The 12,255-nt window shown below is 39.6% G+C and overlaps 1 protein-coding gene across 4 annotated transcripts in view; it reads right to left on the bottom strand.

Annotated features, from left to right (window-relative positions):
* Positions 1 to 1,896: 1,896 nt before the first annotated feature.
* PCDH19 (protocadherin 19) overlaps positions 1,897 to 12,255 on the bottom strand; it is a 117,279-nt gene continuing 106,920 nt past the window's right edge. For all 4 annotated transcript variants that reach the window (XM_008962737.4, XM_003810383.5, XM_003810384.5 and 1 more), the window contains one exon: positions 1,897 to 7,127. In XM_008962737.4, coding sequence (XP_008960985.1) covers positions 6,529 to 7,127 — 599 coding nt within the window. In that variant the 3' untranslated portion in view covers positions 1,897 to 6,528. The remainder of the gene's footprint in view (positions 7,128 to 12,255) is intronic.

Consider the following 12,255-nt stretch of genomic DNA (forward strand, 5'->3'; position numbering starts at 1 on the left):
AAATGGAGATATCATTATTTACTACGTAAGTTGCTGTAAGGATAAAATGGGATAATGTTTGTAAAGTGTCTTGCACACAGTAAGTGCTCATGAAAAGACTTGGTCCCTTAAGCCCTAGCACTCCCCACTCTGCCCAGGACTTGAATGTCCACATTGAATGAGTTGCCCACAAAAAAAATGGTAAATGGATGGAAGTGTCAGATATGTGCAAGTAGGTTATTTGTCAACGTGTAGAAAGGTTAAGACCTGAAACTCTCAGGGAATACCTCTCTGCTCCCATCCTAGAGAATTTTGTTCTCGCGATAAGAGCCCCATCCCTTTACAAGTGGTGGCAGTGCATTCAAGGTGTACCTCTCTAAGGCATGTCTATACCCCCAAACCGAAATAATAAAAATGGTTACTCGTATCTTTGTCTCTGGAGCAGCTATCATCTCCTGTTGGAGAATGCCCTCTTACATATCAATTCCCATCATGGTTTCTTGACTTCACACACAGCACGTCAGTGACATATATAAGATGTGTCACAAGCACTTTCGATAGTTTTAATAACGTGTTTTGTTTTGTTTTATAAATTTGAATCGATTTGAGGTTATGCCTATAATCTTGCCACTCTGCCACACTTAGGCAGAGTTACTGGTTTCGTCAATGACCTTGGATATGCCTGTGTTGTACATGTAAATGCCCTTCATCATGTGAGACTTTATTTTCTCTTGCTCATTCCTTGGAGGATCTTATTTTAGGATGGAGTTGCTATTTCCTTTCCAGCCCCTCCCCCTGAAAAAAAGGTAGTTGAAATGGGGTCAAAGAAACTTATTTTCTTTGTGTTTTTGGTGTGAACTACCTCAGAAGTACTCATATAGCCTCCTATGACTTAATGTCCTCCAAGCCAGTGACAGAGCAGCCTCCTTCCCATATGCCTTTATGAACATCTGGGAGTCTGCGTGAACATGTGTATATACATCAGTGTATGTGACTCCATGTGTCCCAGCATGTCTGTGCTTGCATTCTGATGCAACACCTGTTAAACTACAGTACCAAATTGCTGGCTATTGCTGTGGCTTTAGGGCTAATTCTGGAGAATAAGATGCAATCTCAATTTAATACAGGTGGATAGAGATAACAGGAAGATGGAGATCCAGGGAGACAGTAGATTTCCTTGAGATCATTTTTAATTGTCCGGAGAGAATAGGTCATGCTGAAGCAATTTAGCCTTTAACCACTAACGGCACTATTTGGAAATGTTCTGCCATGCTCCTGTTTTTCCTCTACTCTGACTTTTTTTCTGCCTGTCGCAGGCAGAATGAATACTTACAGCCCAAGTGCTAAGTCCCAGAGAATAATGGCTTGGATAAAGAAAACTTGTCAGGGCTTTCTCTGCAGCCTTGTTCTGTGCGAAGTCAGAGCCTCTCCTGTTGCTTCACTTGCAAACCTGAAGGCATCAAAGGGGCAGCCAGGTCATCTTTGTTTTAAACTCTCTTTTCCCCTGCTGTCAGCCTCTACTATTTCTCACCTTTTTTTAAATTAATTCTTCAGAGAAGTCTCACTGTGAAGTTGCCCTGACATGATTTATTTTAAAGAATGGCTTTAGTGCTCTTGTTTAAAGTACCATCCAGGAAAGTCTTTACCATTCCAGATATGTATGGGTCTTCCTCCTCAGGCAGCGGTATTCACTGGGGTAGGAAGGAGAGGAGGTGCTCAGGAAATAGCTGGAACCTGCTGGAGGAAGAGGCCCCCCTTAGTTGGAGGTCGTGAATGCCGTGAAATGGAAAAGGCAAAAGGATCCCTTGGGGTCTGAACATCAATGACTCCGCTAAGGACTGGTGACCTCTTAGGTCTAAGAGTCGCTTCCCGCGAGCCTACAAACACTCTCTGAAACACATTCCACCAAACACTCAATACTTTTTCCATAATAGCCTTTAATACTAAAATGCATTAAATTTTTGAAGCAGAGAAAACACATTTAAAGGGGGAAACAGAGAACCACCAGATAAAAGGAAACAATGTGGCAGATAACACCATTTGAAACATAACTGTAATAATTTAATAAAGCTGCTTTATCATCTTCATAAAATAGACAGTGGTGATTCTTTTTTGTCTTTTTTCTTTTTACAATGATTCAATCACTGTGAAAATGTACATAACATACAGATCAGCATATACAACAATTTTATCTTCATATAATCAGCAACAGAGACTGCTTAATGAGACATACTGTACTTGCATCCCTCTAAATTTCCACCCTGGTTTGACAGGTAAACAGTAATAGTGTCATCAGGCTCATTCCCCTCACTAGAGGAGCGAAGGCGTAAGCCTTTTGCAACTAATACCTTAGCATTCAAATAGCACAAGGAGGTATTTGTTGCTGATTTCTAGCTCGAGCTAGTCTGGCTCTTGGTCATTAAAGTCTGTATCCTAGCCTTCCTCAGCTGAACGCCAGCCAGTGCCAGTAAAAATCTACTTAACCAGTGCTGTAATGGTGTTAGCTGGTTTGTTTGCTAAGGTTGACAGCAACTTTCAGTTAGTAACAAGGTCATCTTGAATTGCCAACACAGCTGGAGCAACAGTCAGCATCATCAGTTTTCCCTAATGACCTACAATGCTTTCCAATCAAGATCAGGTGTTTGTGGGTTATTCTTTACCAAGAGCGCCTTCCAATCTATATATCAGACAAGGTGGTAAGTTTTCTTTGTTTCACAAAAGCAATATGATTCCTATTTGAAATTAATTCACTTTTGCACAACAAGTGACCCACAAGCCAATTCCAGCGGCACAAGAAAACGAAGAGAGCTGCAACAACTTCATTAGGACAATGTGTTTTGCTCTGGAATATTTCATTATCAATATAAAGCCACCCGGTCCCAGCCCCACCCCCAAACATCCCCTTTGAATATTACTTTGTTACATACTTAAACTAAAGAACAACATCTCAATACACTTCAGTGTCAGCAGATACAATTTGACTCATGAAATGACATCCTTAAATGTAATTTTACCAAGAAGGCAAACACTAGGACTGTATACAATGGATTTCTTAAGCTCATTTATGCCAGTTTTTCAAAGTCAATAAGGGTCTTATTACCCGGGGTAAAGAGCCAAGTGGACCAAACTTGTCAGAATGCTTTGGGGGAACATTCAACATCAAAATGATCCCCAGAAAGTGGATTGGAATTCCAGCCAGAACTGCTATTATGTACAATAATAATCCTTTTCCACTCTGGATGCCCAATCGAGCTATCCCCTTCACCCTGCCTCTCCCTAAACTGCCCTTTGTCCTTGCTGCTTCAAGTGAACCACTTTGTTTTGTTTTTAATATGATAGGGCTACAGGGAAAAGTCAGCTAAACTCCCTTCATAAAATCAGTCAGTCATATGCTGAAGTAACACTATCAAGATGATACTCTTGAGTGGTTCCAATTTTCAGAGATCTAAATTGTATTTTTTAAAAATATTTCTGATTAGAGATCAGTGGATCACTAAGCGAACAATTTTGTCTAAATGAACACCTTAGGTGCAATTTTGGATGAAGAAGTATACCTGTCTGGGGAATTGCCAAAGCAGTTATCATTAAAGCATGTCACACTTCAACACCAACTCCTCCTTAAAAGGGACATCAGAATAAATGGAATAGAACTCCCTAGGACTTAGGAACCGAAATCACTCCCTTGAGTTTATGTGTGCAACATGTTTAGAGAACAAAAGGGAGAATATTTGGCCCTGTGAACCTTGTAGCTTTTCACCAGACATGCCAAAAAGGAGAAGGTGGGGTGGGGCGGGGGGGACATGAGCCAAAGGGAAATTTAGGATCCTTGCTCAGAATGCCTATTTGCAGGTACAGCCTGCCTACAAAACCAGTTTACAAAGCCTTCCTAGTATGCACTTGTGCTTCTGAGAGGACTCATACATCAGACAATTGTGGGGAAAAATATTTCCTTAATGAGAGGAATTCTCTGAACATGCTCAGTGAGGTTTGGAAGCCAAAAAAATCTGACTGCCCACTGAGAACAAAGTATTTGGATAGGGAAGAAGGATGGATCTATAGCTTGAAGATGAATTATGAAAAGAAATGAAGAAAACCCAAGAGAAAAGCAAAATCAATGCCAATGCCACTCTAACCATTTAAAACTTGGCTGGTAAGAGGCATGGCAGCCAGTGGCCTCTCTGGCTCAACAGCCACGTGACAATTAATGTTCCCACTTTCCACAATCTTTTCTGCTCCCTGGTTCCCACTGAGCATAGCAAGAAATACACCTGTAGAAAACTGTGAAGTCTGACTTCAAAGTGACCTTGAAATCGTAGCTAATAACATAATATCAGGATGGATCAGGGTGAGAAACAGTCTAAATTCTATAGGCAGCCATCATAACTTAAAGGGGAAATTTTTAAAAAATTTTTAATGTGTTAATCAAATAGTCACTTGCAAAGAGAAATACTTAATTCAAAATCCACTACCAAAATGAAATAAATCAGAGGGAGAAAACTGTATGAGAGGCAATGAAATGAGGAAAAATGAAGATGTTATGGTAATTCATCCTTAATTGTGTCAGCTTCAGAGGGAAATTTGCAGCCACACCAATATTTTGCATGAGGTAGTATTCAGCACTGAATAAGAAATAAGGATGGATTTGTAGCTTCATTATAAGTTCTTTTTCAGAAATGTTCTCCCCTACCTAACCCCATCCCTACTGCCTTACCCACCCCCTCCCTCAAAACCCTTCTCCCTCCCGTAAAAGAAAATATTCCTAGTAATGCGTAAAGCTAGGAACTCAGGCAAAAATAAGTAAAACATTCAAAAGAGCTGACTTATCTACCTAAACTTAAGAAAATAAATCCTCTTTTGCATTCTAGTGCTCTAACCTCTAGGCCTTCTCTCTGTGTACTCCTGAATTTCAAAAAATGAAACAAATGAAAACAGAACCATAAAACCTGTTTCTCTAGAAACAACTCTCTTAAGACCAAGGCAGAACAAAGGTGACATATTTCTTTAGTTTATTTTTAAATAATGAACTCTTAGGCTGCAAAAATACTATGTTGGCTAGTGAATATTAATAGACAAAAGATAAATGGGGGAGTTAGAGGAATGTTAAAACAGAACAAAAGGATCTACAGTGTGTTAATTTAAAAAGGGTGTATTCCTAGCCTACAGCAAAAAGAGTTGGCTAAATCGAAAGGATTTTTATTTTAATATTTTCTTGTTCACATTTTTAATCAAAAAACTATTAGTCATAAAAAGATGAGTTCAAGTGTCTGAGTGTCTCCGTTTAGAAGGCACAGTAATTGGATTAGCGATGCTGTTACCTGTTACCTGTCTTTTCCAAAATATACACTTTGTACTGCTTACTCTATCCCTACGTATATAAGCCTAAGATACAGAGCAACATGGAGTTCTCAATCCCAGCCCATGACGTGCTTTGCAGTCTAATTCTAATCATGATTGGGAAACACTGAATCAGGAAGTGTGTGTCTGAAGAGATGCTAATTTAGATCTTAAAATAGATTCAGTCATCTTCAATTTTAGATGATTGGAGAGAGGGAATTTCTAAGCCTGGAAACATAACTTCAGGAGCAACTTTCCTGTTCAGGGCCTGAAAATTTAAAAGATGGATGTCATAAAACTTTCAGCACAGTATTTCTGACAACTGCAAATTAGATAGCAGCCTATCCAAAAATGACTTTCTGCAATGATCTATCATGGACCTGGGCAGACCACTGAAAGGCAGGAAAAATACTTTGCAAAGTGGTGAGCAATCACTACATGAGTTAAAAAACGTGAGTATTCTCCAAGTACTCAATCTATATGCATGGTGTTGCTCATTCATTTGCTGTCTCAGTTGTTTGCACTTTGTTTTTGTCTGTAGTTTTATTATTTTTTTAAGAAAAAGAAAACACCAACTTTTAAAAGCCTTTTGCCATCACCACACACATAGCAATTTGCAATATCAAATACAACAATAGCACAGCTAGCAAAAGGGTTTTTAAAGCAGGGGTGTCCACAGCAAAGTAGCGGCATTGGGAAGTACTCGAGCTTCAGAAACAACCTTTTGGGGGCTCAATTTCACATCACTGAATCAATGAATAGTACACAATAAATGACCATTAACTTGTCTACACTACAAAAAACAGTGGCGAGCTTATTAAAGGTGTCCAGAGCTTTTTTTTTTCACTTTTTGCTTTTTTAAATGTAATCCTCCACAAACAATGGTAATTTATATTATAATTTTGACATAGAAAAATATATAAATTCAAACACTTAATACATAATACTTTTCACAACTGAATTTGTCTCTGTTTCCCCAACATCAAGGCCCCATGAACAACTCAAGCCAAAGCTAATTTGCTCCAACTGAACACCTCTGCTGCCTGTTGAAACAAGGGACTGTCACAGAATGATAATCACCTATAAACAATACATTTAGGAAAAGCTCTGAAATATAGCCACTCAAGAACCAACCATTGGTGAGCAATTAAAACAAGAAGCTCCTGCTTCTTCACTAGCCAGCGTGGTTTCTTTCTCTTCTTCCTGGAGACTGGTTTAGAGAACGATATCCTTCAGACGCTTCACACCAGGGGACTCTTTGTTGCGACCTTCCTTCAGAATGGGGCTGACCTCATGCATGACTTTCTCACTATCAGCTCCACGGGGCTCAGCTTCAGAGGGACGAGTAGGGCCATTGTTGACATTGTTGACATACTGCTCCAGATCACGGGCCGGGGGAGCCAGGGCAATGGTGTAAGACACGGAAGGCTTGGTGGGCAGAGAGCTCTTGAGGTGGAGGGGGGAGGTGACAGGGCTAATCGCCTCACAGCCATTGCCTGCCTCCCGGATAACGCTGTTGACCTTGGGGCTGCAGATGGTCACATCGACAGTCCTCTTGCCTTTCAGGGTAGGCCTCTCCTCAGCCGGGTGGTCGCTGACATCTTTCCCAAAGGTTGCGAAAGTCCGTTTGGTGGGGCCGCAGTCGTCATAAGCCTCGACATCAGCAGCAGTAGCTTCAATAGACAGCGCGATGATGTTCCTCACATGCTCAGGGGACTTGGAACGGATGGGCATGGGGTTCCGGGGCATCCAGCACCTGTCAGAGTGGCCAAGAATCCGGCATTCTTCCCGGCAATGAAATCCTTCATTCTGATCTGTTTGGAAAAAAGAAAATATCAATTTCATCAGCTTTTCCCAGGATTCACTGTTACTCCCCAGTGTTCTGGTTTCTTAGATATCCACAGGCCCTTGTGGGAAATGGCACTTTTAGGTAGTCCTTTATTGCCTTTTGGGACAAGTGTGAAGAATTGGATTTTTTTAAAAGGCTGAAGATCTCCCTCTATGTATATCCTTTTTAAGGTTCCCACTACTGACAAAACAAAAAACCTAAAGGGAAACACGTTATGATGAAAATACATATATATTCTAAAGTTCATCTGGAGTGTCAAGGTGCTGAGAGTCAGCATTTTAATCAACAACTCCTGCTAAAAATCACCTGTGTTTGAAACTGGATTCAGCAGATGAGGGAGTGGAGGCAGGGAAGGGAATCCAACAGTCAGTATATTTAAGAAGCCTTGGCCATATTTTTGAACAACAGCACTGCCAAACACCCTTCCACCCTACCCATCACTGATACACAGTGCTTAATTTAAATTTAGATTGATATCCTACTCTCTGTGAAAGCCCAATCACACCCCTTCTTTTTGACCACCAGTCCCACCAGCCAATCTCCTCACTATGCCACTTCCATGACTTGATTTCCCATCAGAAGGAATAAACTGAGAGCCCTTCTATCCAGCTGACCCATAAGCTTCAATTGGCCCTACGCAAACATCAGTGACATGTTGGTCATTGTTAATTAGACCCAACTAGCCACCCCTCCTTATCTTTCTTATCTGCAGTTTTGTTAGAGAAATATTTCTTAAAGAAATCTTTCATGGATTATTTTAACTCCATCCTGGAAGATCTCAGCAGTTACAATTCATAATTATTGGGCAGACATAGATTTATCTTTCCAGGTCAGGTTCACTAAGGGTTAAAGCTTCAATCTGGCTCTCAGAGAGGCTTACTGCACAGGCTTTACCAAGGCATGGACCCAGGGTTAACTTCTGCCTGTTACTGGAAAACTGTTAATCTCAATGTTTGTTTTATAGCCCTAGTTTTCCAGATCTATTTATATTTATGTTACATTCTTACAAGAGGATGACCTAATGAAAACATTGCGCAATGCATCAAAATATGAGCAGCTTAACATTTACAGAAAATACATATATATATCTTATATATACATATGTATATAAAATATATATATTTATGTTGTGACTTATTTTGCAGGGGGAAGATGTCTGCAATTCAGAGTCTTACTTGGCATCAGTCTATATATAACACATCTTCCTTGTATACTTGTATTTCTATATTTTTGGTGTTTTTTGTTGGCTTCTTCATTGTTTTTAAAGAGTAAATGGCATAGCAAAGCAAGGTACTGCTATGCCTCATTCATCAAAGGTTCTTTGGTGAAGGGGCACAAGGCAGAGGGCTCAAGGAATAATGGTTGAATTGGCTGTACACTTCATTATTTCGAGGAAAGACATTAGAAGCCTGTTAAATATCAAGGACCTAATCCAAGCTAAATCCAGATTTCAACACAATTCTGGGCATGGCCCTTGACCTCATTTAAGCTACTTAAAAGCAAACTAAAGACAAGACCTCTTCAGTGTACCTTGACATAATTTGCCAATTTATCTTTAAGATGGACACTTTCATCCCCCTTTCGGTGCTGGGCAATGAAACACTCAGAATTTTGTACAGTGGAACCAAATAACAAATGAACAACATCATGAACAGGGAAAGTGCCTTCCACCTAGTTAGGACAATGTTTCTGCAAACTCCAGCTCAGTTCCACATCAGGCTGCATGGCCACTTCCGCAAAATGAAAGGTCTGTCAAGGCCCTTTCTCTGCCCCTTCCCTGCAAACTCTCTGCGTTGCCATCTGATACCCTGTTATCATTCAACATGCATGTACCTGGGAGGCAGAAAATATGAAAGTAAGGGAAGCATTTTGGGATATACTTGAGAAGCACTTTGTGTAGACTAAACAGTATGAGTGGAAGAGTTAGTTGATCTACTTTTAATCAGTTTCCTCCAAATATAGTGCTTTCCACAGGAGGTCCCAAGATCCCTTCAGTAGAACAGAAGTCACATCTTTAGGGTTTCCCAATAAGCTGTTTTTGCCTCTTCATCTCTTCCAAGGCCTATCTGGTAACTTTCCAAATAATACCTCTAAAAAATTAGTGAGAGTGTTTCAGGGTAGAGAGAGTAAGCAGTTGCAGGTGGGGGAAAAGTTCAATAAATTATTTCCATTTCTACAAATCAGAGTAAAAATCCCTGGAAGCCAGCAAAAAAATGTCCAGAAGGCTATAAGATCTCTGCCCTTTTTGTCCCTACCTGAAAGGCATAAAAGCATAAAGACCTAACCCTTGAGCCCTGAAACCATGGACATATGACCAACTAAGAAAAGAAAATCCCAGCCAAGATTAAGACTGATATTTCAGGCCACTTGCTCACACTTCTAGAGCAGAGCAGTAGTGAAGTACAATTGAGTACAATCTGCCCAATGTCTTCAACATGAAGCTCTTATTTCTTTGAGTTTTTTAATATGAAGTGACTGTCCTCTAATTTTGAGATTTAGTTTTTTTCAACAGCATTCAATAGGAGAACACCACCCATGTGTCACCCTGAATCCAAGTACAATGCTCCTTCCCTATACTAGGCTGCCTCAAATGAACAGCATGAGGAGACTTGGATCCCCAGAATACAGGGAGGGAGAATAGAGAGCCCAGAGACAGACACCTCCAAGATCTTATAAATCTTGGAAGACCAGAGCAGGGAATTCAATCTTCTCTGAGGTTTCTCTGTATAGATAGTACTTGCCTTCAGCTGACCCACTGTCAAAATGAAACAATCACTGTTGGGAAAAGAGAAACGGAGACTAACTCAGGACACACCCAACAATGCAATCAGTCTAAGCCTCCCCACCAAGCTCACTGAGCCTACCTCAGCTCCATATGAGCTGGAATCATATGCAGTTTTCTCAGATTACTTATGTAAACTTATTATATGCACTGCCCTTCCTCACGCAAGTGAAGACTTGAATCTAAGAGACTCTTTTACTCACAGTGTCTCATCCTTGGCTTGGATCTGATACCTATATTTTTTTTAAGTCCTTACCAAGGGCACTGAGTTACTGTTTCTTATTTTTGTGTTTCAGATATTTTGTGACATTTTTGTCTATACAGTTACAATGAAGTCTAACTTAGCTTAAATATGTTTATAGCCACTTTATATATGAAATAAAAATTGTCAATATAGACAGGCAGGAAGAACATCTCTGCCCAGCACAGGGTAATTTACATTCATAAATATACTGCAGATGAATTACCTTTCAAAAATCAAAATTTCAGTTTAGTAAAGAAATTGTGTAGTAAATGTGAGAAAGTCACAATACAAAGCCCCTTAAAAATAGCGATGAAGACAGACCAGATGTAAAAAAATAAAAATTAAAAAGACTACTTCTGTAATTGTATAGGACTTGTAAAGATTATGTGCCAGTCCTCACGTAGTATAGTGGCTGGGAATGGAGCTATGAGACTAGAGAAGAACCATTTTGTAGCATCACAAACTGTCAAGGTGCTGGCTCCAGCTTATATAGAGAGATGGGCTCACGATTCACTAATTTCCTGCTGAGATTCTTCTTATGAACCTATCTGTGACCTGATACTTTGCTACATTTTTATCTGAAAGTTCTGACCTGAACCTAGGCAAAGCAAAATGTGGCATTCTAAAATCCACATATAGTTGTGGAAATTCATGTATAGATGAATGAAGGCAGGTGTCTTTAATTTAAACATACTCATGATGAGGGTTGACTGATGAATTTGTAAATTGGTTTTCCCTGCTTCTGAAGTTGTCCCTAGGATTTGCAAAAGAAACAAGAACAGAGTGCATAAATTTGGAAGAGGAACACAAATCTTGAGACCAGAGAACTCCTTAGTTCAAAACAAATCTGATTATTTTAGACCATAAAAAATACAGAAAAAAGTGAAAGTTTCTTCAATCTACATAGCAGTAAGTATTTGGTGGTCACAATTTGTCATCAGGAAACTTGGTGAGAGAATTCCAAAACCCCTGGCCAAAAAAAAAAAAAAAATTAAAGCATCAGTCTTGCGAGGGTACAAGAGGCAAAAGAGGCAGTAAGGCAGTAATGACTAAGTCATGATAGATTAAGGAAGTAATTCAAACAGAAGAAGACCAGAATATGCTATTTTGTGCAGATAATAGCAAAACTTTATGCAGCAATTACTACTCTCCTCAGGACATGAAACTGCCATCTCCTCAGATGTGGCCAAAGAATGTACTTCCACACTAGAAAGAGCCTACCCATGGTCCCCACCAAAGTAATAAAAGAAAATGATGAAAACATCATTTCAGGCTTTGCTAAAACTTTCCAAGTCCTGGTGGAATAGAAGAGCTAAGAGGCTCTGCTGGGTTTGTATAGATATCCAGTCACAATGGATGTGTTTGATAATGCTGGCAGTTCTTTACTGTGATTCAGAGTTTGGGTGTATTAACTCAAAGATCCTAATGATCACAGACGAAAATCCAGCACTAAAATAGTTCAAGGTTACAGTTACAAGAGCAATATGTTTCCTCTTCAGAAATAATCTGCAATCAATGAATCAGAAAGAAAAAAGTTAAAGTGAGTTCCAGTTCCTGAGAGCTCAAGTAGTTGGCTACTTCTAAGTGGCAGCAGTAGTAGAACCAACAAGCAAGTGATGTGTATATCAGACAAGCTTCCTGAATTGTACTCTTATACATCTACTTAGTTTATTCTGCATCACCTCATGAACAAGACAATCTGTAACCAAAGCAGGGCCATTTTTTGTGAGATATAATGGAAGAGATTATGACAATGATTATGAAGAAGTTTAGTGCTGTTAAAATTGGTCACATGTGCCTAATTGAGGAAACATAATTGTTGAGAAGTACACCACCCACCCTTGACCTATCTAACTCCTACTCTATGAAGCAGAGATAACTAATTGCCTGCCAAATATCTTTATCTGTTTTTGTTAAATAGAAACAAAGCCCCATTTCTGTTAGGAATGGCAATGTGCTCAGCTAAAAGAAATTACATTTCACAGGCTCCCTTGCAGACATGTAACATAAGATTGGACCAACATTATAAAGCAAGATGTTAAGAAAATTCCTTAAAAGGGGAGAGCT

This window comes from Pan paniscus, chromosome X, assembly GCF_029289425.2.
Source record: "Pan paniscus chromosome X, NHGRI_mPanPan1-v2.0_pri, whole genome shotgun sequence".
Taxonomy (NCBI): domain Eukaryota; kingdom Metazoa; phylum Chordata; class Mammalia; order Primates; family Hominidae; genus Pan; species Pan paniscus.